Here is a 16,432-nt window from a genome sequence, read left to right on the forward strand (position 1 = left end):
ATCTGTACTTTCTAAGTTGACACTAAATATTCAATTTCCTTCCTTTTTTCAACTTTTTAAAAAATTAGGTACTGCTATTCCTAGTGGTGAATTTGTGGAATTTGAAGTTTCTGGCCCTCTGCAATACATGTGGTGGTACCATGTGGTGGGGCTGGTCTGGATAAGTGAATTCATTCTAGCCTGTCAGCAGATGACTGTGGCAGGAGCTGTAGTAACATATTATTTTACAAGGTAAGAACTTAAAATAGTCTGGAATTTTGGAAGTTCATCAAAAATAACTAGGGACCCACCTCCCTCAAGGATGTGCCTTATATGCTTGTTAACATTTCTTAATGCTTAACAAAATAATTCATTTTACTATGCCCTACAAAGGACATAAGTAGATATTTCTTTATACCTATATGCCTTAGACTTTGGGGAAACATCAACGAGAAGACTGGGAGATTAGGATTTTTTTCTTGGACTCTAGCATAAAATTTCATGATAGTCTATTTCACAATTGAGTTTACTAATCAAGCTTTTAACTACCTACAGTATATGTATCATGCATATATAGACACTGGGGATAAAACAAACAAAAATGAAGCAGCTCTTGCCCTTATTGGAGGAGACCATTTGTATATGTCTAGTTGAATATTATTAAACTAATATACTGTCGAAACATTATTTTCTTAGTATTCTGATTTCTTCCAAGAATACACATTTCTCTTTTAAATTACGTTACTACATTTATAAATGAGGAAATTTATTATGAAAGGAATGTACACCTCTTTTGCTAGACCAACTTGTACATAAAATACAAATTAATTGGCCATTTCTGTGGTTTTGTTATACCATATATTTCCAATGACACCATAGGTATTTTACTATTATTAACTCAGTACAGGTATAGGAAACTATATTGGCAAATAATTACTTTCTTCAGATAAAGTTTCCCTCATTTTATTTCAATTCCTTGCTAATTTGAGTAGTTTTCTTTGGGATGGAAGAGACAGGAATTGAGACCTATTTATCTGCTACTTGTTAATTTTAAGAATTTGGCTGGTGAGGAAATTGAATCTGTTGGGCAAAATTAGGTTTGGGGATTACAAAATTTCTTTTTCTTTCTTTCTTCTTTTTTTTGGGGGGGGGCATGAGGCAATTGGGGTTGAGCGATTTGCCCAGGGTCACACAGCTAGTACATGTTAAGTGTCTGAGGCCGGATTTGAGCTCAGGTCCTCCTGACTTCAGGGCCAGTGCTCTATCCACTGCACCACCTAGCTGCCCCAGATTACCAAATTTCTAAATAAATCCTTTTCATTTGTGACATACCTGTCCCTGTTAAAGACCATTTATATTCTGTTATTCATCTTGGATAATGTTAAAGTTAGTTTGTTTTCAAACATATAATTCCCAAATGCTTTTAATATAATAGTATTCATGAGATTGAACCACCATAGAAAAATGTAAAAAGTGTTATACAAATTTCCACATCAGAAAAATATATAGTTCAAGTTCTGTTATAACACAAGTATTACAACAATATCTTTAATAGATATATTCCCAACTCAGTCAAGGGCATTCTTCAAAAAGTATTTGCTTGTAACAGCATCTACTAATATAGCATAAAAATACAGAAAGGCCAGAGGAGTTTGTTGTCATAGAAAATGACCTGCATCATTGTTTTGTAACAAATTATGGTATTCAATTTGTAAATTGCCAATTTGTATTGTATCCTGTCTTAATAAAATCTTTATTACAGTCATCAAAAAAAAGATTTTTTTTTCTTTTGAAAATTGGTTTGTGAATTATTGAAATTCTATAGAAGTGTTGGGTCAGAACTAGGACTAAATTTTTTTTCAGTTCAGGGCTCAGGGTCAAATCCAAGATTACATAGCTTCCCATAATGATTTGCCTTGACAGATGTTTATGTTTTTATTTATCTGTTCTGCGTGGTAAATCTTGACTAGTAAATGCCTTCAAAGCACAATGTTGTTTAACATTCTTCATTAATATTGGAACTAGTAAGTGCCATGAAAGTATCTTTTATTAATTGATTTATTGATGTTGTAATAAATAAAATTTTTAGATTACCTCACCAACATTGGTATTCTTTTTTTTTCTTTTTTTTTTAAATTTTGCGGGGCACTGAAGGTGAAGTGACTTGCCCAAGGTCACACAGCTAGTAAGTGTCAAGCGTCTGAAGCTGGATTTGAACTCGGGTCTTCCTGAATCCAGGGCTGGTGCCTTATCCTCTGCGCCACCTAGCTGCCTCCAGTATTCTTTTAAAATGCATTTTGCTACCATGTCATTTGGTAGAGTTAGTAAGCTATTTTAAAATGTCCTCTAAATTCTAGAATTGGAATACTTATATTTCAGTGCTTTTTATGCCTTGATTTGATTGTAACATCTAATATTTTTATTCTCTGAGATTGAGTTGTTCATTCTTTGTGGTGCTTTTTAATAGAGATAAAAGGAATCTGCCATATACTCCCATTTTGGCGTCAGTGAACCGGCTTATCCGCTACCACCTTGGTACTGTGGCAAAAGGATCTTTCATTATTACTTTAGTGAAAATCCCACGAATGATCCTCATGTACATTCATAACCAGCTTAAAGGAAAGGTAAGAAGTTAATATTTCTTTTGCATTCTATGAGTACATTTGTAGAACTTTGGATTTGTATTTGTTGTTGTTCAGTCACTTCAGTCCTGTCAAATGCTTTGTGATCCCATTGGAGATTTTCTTGGCAAAGATACTACAGTGGTTTGCCATTTCCTTCTCCAACACATTTTACAGATAAAGAAACTGAGGCAAACATGGTTAAATGACTTGCCTAGGGTCACATAGATAGTCTGAGGTCAAATTTGAACTCAGGAAGTTGTCTTCCTGACTTAAGGCCCCACAATGTGTCACCTAACTGCTTCCCTCCCCCCAAGTATTTAAGTAGATGTAATTACCTCTTTGAGAGAGCATGGACCTTACCAAAATAAGGTCAAAATGGGTATGTGATTTAGACATATAGAATGATACCATAGGTAAATTAGGAGAGGAAGGAGTAGTTTACCTCTCAGATCTATGGAGAAGAAAACAATTTATGTCCAAACAAGAGATAGAGAATATTATGAAATGGAAAATGGATGATTTTGATTACATTAAATTAAAAATGTTTTGTACAAACAGAATCAATGCAGTCAAAATTAGAAGAGAGAGCATGACTTTTGAATAAAATGCTTGACTTGGAGTTAGGAAGATCTGGTTTCAAATCTTGACTGCATTTAGCTTTGTCACTGGGAGCAACTCACTTAACCTCTAACACTGTTTTGTGCCTTAGGCAACTTCATAGGATTTTTCTACAGGGTCCCTGGTTACAATTAGCTTTGGTAAAGAGAATCCAATGCCAGAAGTTCTCTACACTAAAGAAATCAAAGCTTCTTTGTTTATACATGTAATTCTATCACTGAGTTTTAGAAAATTGGACTTTGAAACATATTCTATTCCTCTTAATAAGCAAAAATCAATAACTGTTAGCCTCAGTAGGCCAAAAATACCTATCGAAGAATTCCCTATATGATAAAAATTGTTCAGAAAGCTGGAAAGTGGTTTGGCAGAAATTCAGTTCAGACCAACATCTCATACTATACCCCCATTTGTCCTCAACTTCTCAATAGTAGCACCACCATCCTTCTAGCCATCCAGGTATGCAACCATGGTTTTATCCTCACCTCTTCATTATCATTCACTTTTCATATTCAAATTTTGTCATTTCTCTCAAATTCAGCCCTTTTCTTAGTGTCCCCAGCCATCACCTTAGGTCAGGCCCTCACCTTCTCTTCCATGAACTATTTCAGTAGTTTCCTAATTGATCTCCTTGCCTTAAGTCTTTCCCTACCCCACTCCATTCTCCACACAGTTGCTAAAGTGATTTTTCTAAAACACACATGTGAGCACGTCACTCCCTTCCACCTCACCCATTTAATAAACTACAATTCATTAGTGTCTCCTTGTTACCACTAGTACCAAAATTAAACTCCTTTATTTGATATTTAAAGCTCGTTACAACATGAAACCTTCCTATATATCCTGGGGGTGAGTTTGGTATTATTTTCTTCTATTCACTGTACAATTCACATATACTGGCTACTTTGCTTTCCTCTCAAATAACACTCCATCTCCAGTTCCCATTCTTTTGTACTGCCTTTCCTTCATTCCTGGAATTCTATCTCTCTTCCCTTCAATTTCTTAGAATCTCCAGCTTGCTTCAGATTTCAACTCAAGAGCTCCCTTCTACAAGAAGAGGCCTTTCTCCTTCATGCTAGTTGCTAGTTCCATCTCCTCTAAAATTACCTTGTATCTACCTTGTATAAAACAACAGGCTCAGTATGGATATGTAATTAGAATATAAAATGTCACAACATAAAAAGAAGAGAATGAGATCAGGTATCTTTTATACAGATGATTAGAGGGAGTGGGATTAATTTTTTAAGCTATTGTTTTAATTAGTTTCTTTGCTGATTCTCTGTGCTATTCTTTTTTCTTTTAACACGGTTATTGATACTCTTTGTATTTACATAAGAAGGTGGAAAGAAATAAGCATTTATTAAGTACCTACCATGTGCCAGACATTGTGTTAAACACTCTACAAATATTATCTAATATGATCCTCACAACAACCCTAGGAGGTAGATTTTATTATATGCCCATTTTACAATTGAAGAAACTAAGGCAGACAGAGGTTAAGTGACTTGCCCAGGGTCATATAGCTGTTAAGTGTCTGAGGCCAAAATTGAATTCTGGTCTTCCTGGCTCTAGAACCATTGCTCTATTCTCTGTGCCAACTAGCTCCTTTTCCCCCCAAATATATCCCTCTTCTCTCCCCAACTCAACAAGCAATCCCTTTCTTGTAACAAAGAATTTAAAAATACAAAAATTCAGCAAAGCTAATCAATAGATAGTCTGGCATTATATTCAGTGTTCTACAGTAGTCACTCAACTTTACAAAGAAGGGAAGTAGGTGGTTTTTTCCATCTCTTAAGCTACACTTGATCATTATAGTTACATAGAATTCCGTTTCTTTTTTTTCTTTCCATTTTTCATTATCATAGTCATTGTGTATATTTTCTTCTGGTTCTATTTACTTTACTCAGAATCACTTTATATAAGTTTTCTCATGATTCTCTGAATTCTTCTTATTAGTTCTTTCTTACAGCACACTACTAATCTATTATATTCACATACCACAATTTATCCAGCCATTCCCAAAGGATAAGCATTTACTTTGTTTCTACTTTTTTGCTACCAAAAAAGTACTATTATGAATGAATATTGGTGTATATGGGACCTTTCTTTTTATACCTAAGAACACTTAGGGAAAAATTCTTAACCAAACAAGATAGAGGCTATCACCAAAGGTAAGATAGATAATCATGATTACATAAAACTGAAAAACTTTTGCATGAACAAAATCAGTGCAAGTAAAATGAGAAAGGAAAGCATTTATGGGGGCAGTAAATCTTTGTATATATCTTTGATAAAGGTCTTTTATACAAGAAACAAATATACCGACCAAGAGCTACTCCACTGATAAATAAGCAAAGGATATGAGCAAACTGTTCTCAAAAAGAATGACATACTATTAACAACCATATAAAAGAATGCTCCAAAACACCACTACCAAGAGAAATGCAAATCAGAACAACACTGAGGTTTGACTTGGCACTCCGCAATTTGACAGAATTGTCAAAAGATTGAAGTCTATTAGAAGGACGTTATAAAGAAAAACACATTAAAAAACATTATCGGTGTAGCTATGAATTGGTCCAAGCATGCTGAGGGAAAAAAGCAATTTGGAATTATGCAATAAAGTGCCTAAAGTACCCATGTGCTTTGATCCAATGATTGCACTACTAGTAATATATCCCCAGGAGATCAAAGATATAAAGAAAGGGTCTATGTGCACCAAAATATTAATAGCAACACTTTTTGTGGTAGCAAAGAACTTGAAACAAAGTAGATGCTTATCATTTGGGAAATGGCTGAAAATACTGTAATGACATAACAATACCATAAGAAGTGAACATGAATTCAGAAAAAACATGAAAAGATGTATGAACTGATGCAGAGTAACATATACAGAGTCAGGAAAACAATAGTCATAGTGACTACCACAATGTAAACGGGAAGAACAATAAAAATGAAACTGAACACTGTAATAATAATGATTAAACTTGGCTCAGGAAAATAGTTGGGAAAATGCACTTCCTTTCCCTCATTAAAGACTTAGGGTAATTTAGGTTGGAGTATTTCATATACTATTATTCATGATCAATCTGCTGGTTAATTTTGTTACACTTCTTTAATTCTCTTTGTTTTTTAATCTTTCTTACAAGGTATGAAAGGGAGAGGAGAAGTGATATAAAAGCAAAAGATAGCAATAAAATTAGATTTCAAAGGAAAAGCAATAAAGAATGACTTTTTTTAAAGTAACTTATTCCCCAGTAGCTAAGTAGACATATAAGACAATGTAGAAATATTTTAAATAACTAGCCTAATTTGGGGGTACTAATCTGGGGACTTTTGACTGACTGACTATCTGACTGCTATTAATTTAATACGGGCCATTTATAAAGTTCCACCACACTGCTCCACTCCCCAAATTGATAAGCTAAAGATTAAGAAGCCTCTTAACTAAATAATCAAAGCAGAGTTTATTTATGAGATACTATTTAAAATTAAGAATACAGGGAAATAAAATGTACAACCTGACTTCATTCTAGTGTGTCTCTTTCCACCTGCTGGGCCTGGAACTTTTTTAATACAGTAAGGGCCTTTGCCGCCTCTTGCCTTAGGGTATGTTCCACTTTCACTGCCCAGCTCCTTTCACTAACTGAGCCCCTTTCACTTTGCCTATCCCCCTGCTTATAACTTTCCTCTCCTTACTGCCACTACTGAACCCCTGTGTTTCTCTCTCACCAACCTCTCCTTCCGTTCTCCTACCGCTCCAGTGTCCTTCCCTGTTCCGTTTGTCTCATCAGCCCCGCTGCTGTCTCAAGTCTCTAGAGTCCTCCTTAATCTTGTTCTTCAGCCTCAGTCCCTTCTTGCTTTTGGCTTTTTCTCCTTCCCCCGTCTCTTAGTGCTCCAGCCTTTCTGCTCTCTGAATCTCATCCCCCCTTAATCTTGTCCACTGGCCTTCCTTCCTGTCTAACTCCCAGGTCTATATATATATCTTACTTCTCTCCATTCAAATCTCAGGGCTTTTTGCATCCCCATACACACCAAGCTAATCCGCCAGCCAGGGCTGCAGCTGGTGGGGGGGCACCCTTGAGCCTCCCGTGTGTACCACACCAAGGGCTCCAGGGGCCCATGCCCCTGCTATGCGCCTGGGACCTCGGCATGGGCTATGCCAGAGCCCGGCCTGGACGAGCCTGGGATCTCTCGGATAGATCCTCCCCCAGCTGTCTGACCTGGCTTCTTGTACAGCCCATGGGGCTTTTTGGCTCAGCTGAAGCAGAGGGGGAGGGGCATCAGCATCTCCGAAAGAAAAGCCTTGAGGGCCTAAGGCTTTTTAATCTTAGCCCAAAGGTAGGGTCCCCAAATCAAAATAAATTTCCACAATAACGATACATGAATAGCCTATATAAATAACCAGTTTTCAAAAGAATTATAAACTTTGAATGACTACATGAAAACATGCTCCAAATCTCTAACAAGAGAAATACACATTAAAACAACTCAGGTCTCACCTCTCACTCACCATGCAAATTGAAAAAGATGTTAGAGTCAGTGAGAAGCTGGGCATACCAACACACTGTTAGTAGAGCTATGAAGAAGTCCAGCCATTCTGGAAAGCACTTGGAATTATGCAAAAACAATGAGTAAAACTGTTCATACATTTGACCTAGTGAATCCTCTACTGAGCAATTAGCCCAAGAAACTCAAAGATGGAAACAAAGGTCCAACAAAGAGTTCGCTAGTCATAACAGTACCATAATATTAAAGAAGGAGAAGCAAAGATGCCCATTGATTGGAAAATGGCTGAAAAAGCTGGTATATAAATGGTCACTTCACTTAGCAGGAGTTCATAATAATACTTTCTGTTAATAAATGATGGCTATGGGTGAAAGGTGACTTAGCCATCCCAGATCTCAAACAGCATTAAAAGTGTTAATCATCAAAACAATCTGGTACTGGTTAAGAAATAGAGTGGTATGGGGCAGCTAGGTGGCGCAGTGGATAAAGCACCGGCCCTGGATTCAGGAGGACCTGAGTTCAAATCTGGCCTTAGACACTTGACACTTACTAGCTGTGTGACTCTGGGCAAGTCATTTAACCCTCACTGTCCTGCCCCCCCCCCTGCCAAATTAATCTGTATTGGGACAGCTAGGTGGCACAGTGGATAGAGCACCGTCTCCGGAGTCAGAAGGTCCTGAGTTCAAATTCAGCCTCAGACACTTGACACTTACTGGCTGTGTGGCCTTGGGCAAGTCACTTAACTCCAATTGCCTCACCAAAAAAAGAAAGAAAGAAAGAAATAGAGTGGTGTTCTAGTGAAATAGATTAGGTACACAGTACACACTAATAAATGATGATAATAATCTAGCGTTTAGCAAACTTAGAGATCCAAACTTTGGAGACAAAAACTCCTGGGAAAACTGGAAAACAGTTTAGCAGAAACTAGATATGGACCAACATCTCAACTGTATAGCAACATAAGGTCAAAATGGGTATATGAATTAGAGATAAAGGGTGATACCATAAGCAAATTAGGGGAACATGGAATAGTTTGCCTGTCAGATCTATGGATAGGGGAAGAATTTATGACCAAACCAGAGATAAAGAGCATTTTCAAGATGTAAAATGGATAATTTTGATTACATGAAATAAAAAGTTTTGTACAAACAAAACTAATGTAGCCAAGATTAGAAGGAAAGCTGAAATCTGGGGGAAATTTTTTTACAGCAAGTTTCTCTGATAAAGACTTCATTTCTCAAATATATAGATAACAGAGTCAAATTTATAAGAATCCAAGTCATTCCCTAATTGAGGAATAGTCAAAGGATATTAACAGGTAGTTTTCAGATGAAGAAATCAATGATATCTATAGTCTTATGAAAAAATGTTCTATATCACTATGGATTAGAGAAATGCAAATTAAAACAACTCTTAGGTACCACCTTACACCTAAAAAATTGTCTCATATGACTGAAAAGGAAAATGACAAATGTTGGTGGGGCTGTGGGAAAATTGGGACGCTGATGCACTGTTGGTGTAGTTGTGAACCGATCCAACCATTCTGGACAGCAATTTGTAACTGCCTAAAGAGCTCTAAAACTATGCAGAACCTTTAACCTAAGAAAGAGATTTTTCAAAAAAGTATGGACCTATTTATGCCAAAATATAGCAGCTCTTTTTTTGTGGTAGTGATGGCAAAGAATTGGAAATTGAAGGGATGCCTGTCAATTGAGGGATGACCGAACAAGTTGTGGCATATGATTGTGATGGAATACTATTGTGCTCTAAGAAATAATGAGCAGAATGCTTTCAGAAAAACCTAGGAAGACTTACATGATCTGGTGCAAAGTGAAGTGAACAAGACTAAGAAAACATTGTACATAGTAATAGCAATATTATATGATGATCTGCTATAAATGACTTAGCTGTTCTCAGCAATAGATAGATCCAAGACAGTTCTGAAGGACCTGTGATGAAAAATGCTATGGACCTCCAGAGAAAGAACTGATGGAGCCTGAGTGTAGATTGAAGCATACTTTTTTAAACTTTCTTTATTTTTCTTGGGAGGGTTTTGTGTTTTCTTTCTTTCTCAACATGATTAATATGGAAATATGTTTTGTATTACTAGACATGTAATATATATATATAATTGTTTGCCTTCTCAATAAGAGGGGATTAAGAGAGAGACAGGGAAAGAATTTAGAACTAAAAATTGTTTTTTAAAAAATGAAGGTTAACAATTTTTATCATGATTAAAAATATTAAAATTAAATTTGGATATGATGAATTTTTAAAGTGTAGAAAATTTGGATGATCTGATGCATCTAAAATATGCAGAATCAATAGAACAATATGGACAGTGACTGCAACAATATATTTGAAAAGATTACCAAAAGGAAGTTGAACTTAAGAGTGCCTGAAAGACCAATGAAGTTCTGCAGAACAAACAATACAGCATAATTTCCTATCACGACAGAGAGGTGGAAGACTAGTATGACAGAGTATCATATATATAATCAGATGCAGTCACTGTATTAGATGTTTTCACTTGTTTTGATGGGGAAGGGGGCATAAGACAGGTCACAATAAAGGGTTAATTTGGTGGGGGTAAGGAGTAAAATTCCTTATGATTGAGTTTGGTTCTTCAGTTTTTAAATTATAGTTGTTGTTTTTTCCCTTTCCAGGAAAATGCCTGTGCTCGATGTATGCTGAAATCTTGCATCTGTTGCCTCTGGTGTCTTGAAAAGTGCCTAAATTATTTAAATCAGGTAACCCTATATATACACATCTACTTTCACTGAAAATTTCCTCTTCTGAGACAAAATAATTAGTTTTAATTCATTGAAAGGGTTTTCCCCTTTCAAATGCATCATATTTGTTAACAAGTCTGTGTATCAGTCAAATCCTTATACTAAAGTTAATGTATATTTTGATCCTCCTGAGATTTATAATTTCATTAGTCCTCATTCATAATGCATGAATGAAAAATTATTAGGGTTCAACTTTCAGAAAACTCATTTAGAAATGAATTTAAGTAAAACAAATATGTCCAGTTATTAAGTATTGGTTAATAATTTGCCACCTACAACTCTCAAGTCTTGTTATATTTGTTTGAAATGATTTGTAGAAAATAAAACTTGTTTTTTTAGGGTATGCTTTTTAAATGCTTTAGAGTTTAGCGAAAATATCATCTTGCAGAGAAAAAATGTGTCTTTGTTTTAAGATTAGAAATATTTTTCCCCCTTCAAAAAGAAAACTTGAATTTTTGTTCTCTGCTTTTGAGGCATCACATTTTATTAGCTGTGACAATGGTCATCTTCATAATATTTTATTCTCTTGTTTCTCTGAATTACTAATTGTTCCTCTTAGGATTTGAGAAGAATATTCATTTAATGCAACTCTCTTTATTGTTCCTAATCCTATGTACTTAACTGCTCCATGAACCCAATAACTCTTGATTTTCTATCCCTACTAGTCATATTTCTTCTAATTATATAGATGAAATTTTTTTAAAGTTAACTGAAGCACCATCCCTTATAATGTTGCTTGAGATCACCACTTTACAAAAAAATTTATGTGACTATTCTTACTTCTTATATGCAATCATATGCTACTGTTCAAAAATTAAATTGCTTTCTCTTTTATACAGACTTTCTGTATCTGTACATTTTCCCCATCTTGAGCTCTGTGAATCTTGTCTTGGAAAAAAAATCAAGGGATAAACTGTTTCTGTAGTTTTTGAAGTGGGTGGAAATGGCAAATGGTGTTTGAGAACTGGCATCCTCATTCTTTGAAGAGCTTTAATTTTGATTTCTCATTTCTGAACAGACAAACTGGAATACTCTTTTCTGCCTTCTATTTTAAACAGTGTCTCATTTCTTCACTGTATTTCCTCTTTTTGCTCTAAAATCTCTCTTTTCTCCCTATTCTGAATGGGATATTGTCAGAATGCTACTTCAGTTCCTTTTTCTCTTCCATAAGATTTGTTTTAAAGAATTACACAATTACATAGTAAAAGTCTACTTTGTAAGCCATTGGAAACTATTAACAACATCTCATATGAACTACTTCACACATTACTTTTTTCCCTTCTTAGTCTACAGTGTTTGAATTAGGGAATAGAAAATTATTTGGGGTGCTATTAATTGGTTGGTGTTTTTTTTTCAGAAGATCCTGAATGCCATTTAGAGATTTGCTTAAAAAGACCAATGTATTCATAAATCATTATTTTTCCTTTCTTCCCCTTCAAAAAAATAATACACAGGGGCAGCTAAGTGGCCCAGTGGATAAAGCACTGGCCCTGGATTCAGGAGTACCTGAGTTCAAATCCGGCCTCGGACACTTGACACTTACTAGCTGTGTGACCCTGGGCAAGTCACTTAACCCCCATTGCCCCGCCAAAAACAACAACAACAACAAAATAATGCACAACACCCCTTGTTTCCTTTTTTCCCTCCTTCGAGTGAAATGTCATTTTTTTTTTCATTTACTTTAAATATCACTTTTTTGTGTTGGTAGCAGTGAATCTTCATGGCTACTTAAGGTGATTCAATTTGCCCAGTAGACAAGAATATTTGTTGTATCCTTTTCTACCTAAATATAGAATTATCATCTACTGAAATAGTGGGTGCTTAGCAAATGTTTCTCAAGTTAATAATACTTTTATTTATATAGTGCTGAATAAAAAGCCAATTCTTTGAGATAGGCATTACAATTCTCCACATTTTATAGATTTGGACACTGAAGCTTTCAGATTTGAAGTGACTTGTTCAGTCACACAGTTTTTAAGTGTCATAACAGGGATTCACACCTGGGTCATTTGACTCCAAAGCCAATACTTTTTACACAACATTACACTTCCTTTTATAAAGATTTTCTAATTGAATGTTTTCATTAATTCCTTAATCAGAGAGAGACCTGTCTAACTGAGAAACAGCTCAATCTTGTCCAATTCAAAAACATTTTTAAGCACCTACTACATGTAAATCAGTATATTTAAGCACATGGTTTCTTATTTTGTGTCATCCCTGACTATAAGTATTTCAATTTACACACTGGTACTTCTTGGTTTTTCAACATTTTCTTTTTGTCTACAGAGTTCACCTTTTTTTAATCCCTATTCATAAGAAAGATTCAATTCTGTTTTTTCACACCAGGGAGACATTCTTCTTTGCAATTTTGGTTTATATATACATACATACATACATATATATATACATACATGTGTATATGTGTGTATATCTATATCTATCTATCTATGTATGTGTGAAATCATCACCAAGCTGAAAAATGGAGATTTGCTCTAGTGAAGCATAACAGTATATGGGTGCATCAATGATGCCAAGGCCATTCTTAAAGGGCCATGGTAACTTCACGAGGAAGGAAGTGGAGAAGAGATGCTAGACTTGAAGTCCATTGTCTCATCTGCCACTTAACAGATGGGTGATCTTTTGCAAGTATTTTCGCTTTCTTCCTCATTTGTAAAATCGAGGGAATGGGATGAGATCATCTCTAAAATCCCTTCTGATTTTAACAATCTGTTTCTGCCAAGTAGAAAAAACAACAACAACCCATAATGCCCAACTCTACAGTTTATCCTTATTCCTGTACCCAGTACTGTAAGAAATCTTTAGCAGAGATTTGAGTAATATGCTAAAGAACATTCTTATTAAGTTCTCTTGAGATACCAAATGAAGCGAGATAACTAAATCACCCCTCACAGAATAGGATAGAGATTTTAAAAGACTCAATGAGGTAAAATTAAAAAGAGAATGATGTTTAAGATGGACAAGTGCAGAGTTGTACGTTGAAGAAAGTGTAAGGGGCTAAAATTCTAGCTATACTATCTAAAATCTAATGAGTGGTTGCCAATAAATTATAAGCTTTAGCAAGAGTTAGACTTTTAAGCATTTATTAAGGAGAATAAGAATTTGGTAAAGAAAGAGAGAAAGGCCTAGATTCATCTATCTATCAAAGGGAGAGCGCGTTTCTAGCGCCTCTCTCCACCAGAGTCCACGTGAAAAAAAAAAAAAGTGTCAGCCTCGCCCCCTCTTCCTCCCACAAGCAAATGTCACTTCCTGATGCCAAAGAAAAGCCACATGGCCTTGCCTTCAGAGGCCTTCTCCTCATGGTGGAGCTTTCCTACAGTAAGTCTCCAGCAGGTGGCGTCATTCCAATCGTTACGAAAGAAAAGCAAATGATAACACTCTTGTGGACAGTGATCATATGAAAGTGATGCAAGTCAAATGACTGTACTTAAAGTTGAACATCTCAGGGATTTAGAACTCACTACAAAGGGAGAAAAAATCAACTTATGTTTTTAAGGTAAACTACTTAACATTTACAAAGTGCTTTGGACTATATAGAATATTTGACTGATAAGACAAACTTTCCCCTAAATTCTGTATAGGTTTATAGTTTAATGCTAAATCTAGTTTGAAGTTCATAAGATTATAGTATTTAGAGCTAAAAGAAAACTCACAGATGACTTAGTCCAACCCCCTCCTTTTAGAGAGGAGAAAAGTAAAACCATGAGGAGTGAAATTACTCTTCCAAGACCATGTAGGTAATGAGTAGCAGTGCTGGGGCATGAACCCTTCATCCTCTGATTCTGAGTCCTCTATTTTTTCCAGTACCCCGTAATGCTACTCCCAGCTGGAACATCAGGAGGGTGCAAAGAAAAGTTGTACATGTGAAAGACCAGATAAAATAGGGTTCTATAACCCAAAGAATGGCCTAATGCAGTAATTATATAGAATACAAAAAGAGTTAAAATGAGGGCAGAAGAAGAGCTTCATTTCCAGTACTTACTGTCAACAAGAGGGAAAGGGTTCGAACTGAAACAAGAGGGACTTAACTAAAACACGAGTGCTTATTGACAGGACTTTGAAGGTCCTATAGTCTTCTTTCTACAGGCTTTTAGAGCAGAATAGAAGCTTTTCTTTCTGAAATGTTTAAGACAATGATAAGTAATGGTGATAATCACAAACCTTCCTGGAAACAGAAGGCTAGAATTACTACTCTCAAGACAATTGTGAGAAATATGAAGTGGAAGGATAGTAGAATGGGGAGAGAGGCAGCTGGTGGTGAACTGATCTAGTGCTGGGCCTTGAGCAGGGCGTTGTGAGTTCAGATGTGGCATCAGACACTTACTACTGTGACCCCAAACAAATCACTTCCCCTTTGTTTGCTTCCGTTGTAAAGTGGGAATCGCAGTGCCTACCTCACAAGGTATTTGTTAAAAGTGCTTAGTACAGTGCCTGTCATATACTATATAAATGTTTATTTCTTTCCCCTGGAGGGAAGCTTCTCTTGATACTCTTGATACTCAGCAAGTCTAAGTCATAGCTGTCTGAATCCCTCCATGACAGATGCTCAGGTAAATAAACGTTTTCTCTCCTCAGTCTCTTTCCTTTGCCTCTTATTGCCCATGCTCTCTATACTTGGGCTCCTTATTGGAGAAAGATAAAAATAGATAACTTATAAACTCCTTCATTTATAAAGGAAATTTCTGATTATTTTTACTAAGAGAAAGGAGCAGTGGTACATGTTTCCAGAAATCATTGGTGTTTGCTTTCCAAATGTAGGTTTTGCACTTGAATACAAATATGGCTAGAGGCAGCGATGGTACAGAAGTTTCAAAAACATGGGCCCAATACTCCCAAGAACAGCCAAACTAGATTAAAATGTAATTTAGAAATATTTAACAAACTAAATAAAATACAGTAGAATATAGATAATATTTATATGTGGTTTTAAAGTCACTATGCAGTCCATTGGGATCCTTATATACAGTGTAGTGGCCCCATTTGTCTTTGAGTTTGATACCACAGGTGCAGTAGTTAGGGACTTGGCCTCAGAGCCAAGAAGGATCTCACTTAAAGTCCTGCCTCTGACAAATACTGGCTGTGTCACCCTGGAAAAGTACCTTACTCTCTCAATGTTCTAGGCATTTCTCTAGAACTCTTAGATTACAGAGAAGGTGCTGCTGCAAATTGGCAGAATTTTCTCATCTGGGAAATTCTGGGCCTCATCCCTGCCTGTGACTCTGGCCATAACTAATAATGTTTAAATTCACACCATTTCAAAGAAACATGAACCCGGTGGTCATTCAACAAATATTTATCACCTACCTATTGTGTGCCAGGTACTTTGGTTGTATTGAGGATACAGTGACAAAAATGGAACCGTTGATGTCCTCAAGGAACAGGCTATCTCCAGAGAGCCAATGAATCTTTTCAGCTTTGTGACCTTGGCACATCTCCTCCCAGACATGCATAGCTATACATATGTATATAAGAACAACAAAAGTTAAGCTACATCATAAGCTTTTTAGTTCATACCTTTTCTATTTAAGGAGAGAAGTAATTCAGTTTTTTGAGGCCCCTCTTCTGCTGGGCCACAGACTACATGGGGAATAAAAATGAGTAACAGGACATATTTATTCATGTCAAAGAACTTATTATCTAATCTGTTGAACCATGTCAGCAAGAAGTTCAAAGAAAAATCTTTCAATATGAATTTGCAATTATTCTCTATTATTTAAGACTGTATGTTTTATCTTATATGTTAGGTTATTGTAAGTTTTGGGTAACCAAAAATTATAGTTAACTAAAGGTTTATTTTTGTTCCAGTAGATCTTACATTTATAATTTACCTTGTGTTCACTCCTAGGAACCAGTCTGCTAAGTAAAGCCAAAGATGAAAAGAGTTCTTTTGTTTGA

The 16,432-nt window shown here is 35.8% G+C and overlaps 1 protein-coding gene across 2 annotated transcripts in view; it reads left to right on the forward strand.

The window, feature by feature from the left end:
* The window catches only part of SLC44A1 (solute carrier family 44 member 1), a 215,909-nt gene that overhangs the window by 174,610 nt on the left and 24,867 nt on the right, over nucleotides 1–16,432 (forward strand). For both annotated transcript variants that reach the window (XM_043985574.1, XM_043985566.1), the window contains exons 10-12: nucleotides 69–231; nucleotides 2,447–2,603; nucleotides 10,394–10,477. In XM_043985574.1, the coding sequence (XP_043841509.1) occupies nucleotides 69–231; nucleotides 2,447–2,603; nucleotides 10,394–10,477 (404 nt within the window). The remainder of the gene's footprint in view (nucleotides 1–68; nucleotides 232–2,446; nucleotides 2,604–10,393; nucleotides 10,478–16,432) is intronic.

This window comes from Dromiciops gliroides, chromosome 1, assembly GCF_019393635.1.
Source record: "Dromiciops gliroides isolate mDroGli1 chromosome 1, mDroGli1.pri, whole genome shotgun sequence".
NCBI lineage: Eukaryota > Metazoa > Chordata > Mammalia > Microbiotheria > Microbiotheriidae > Dromiciops > Dromiciops gliroides.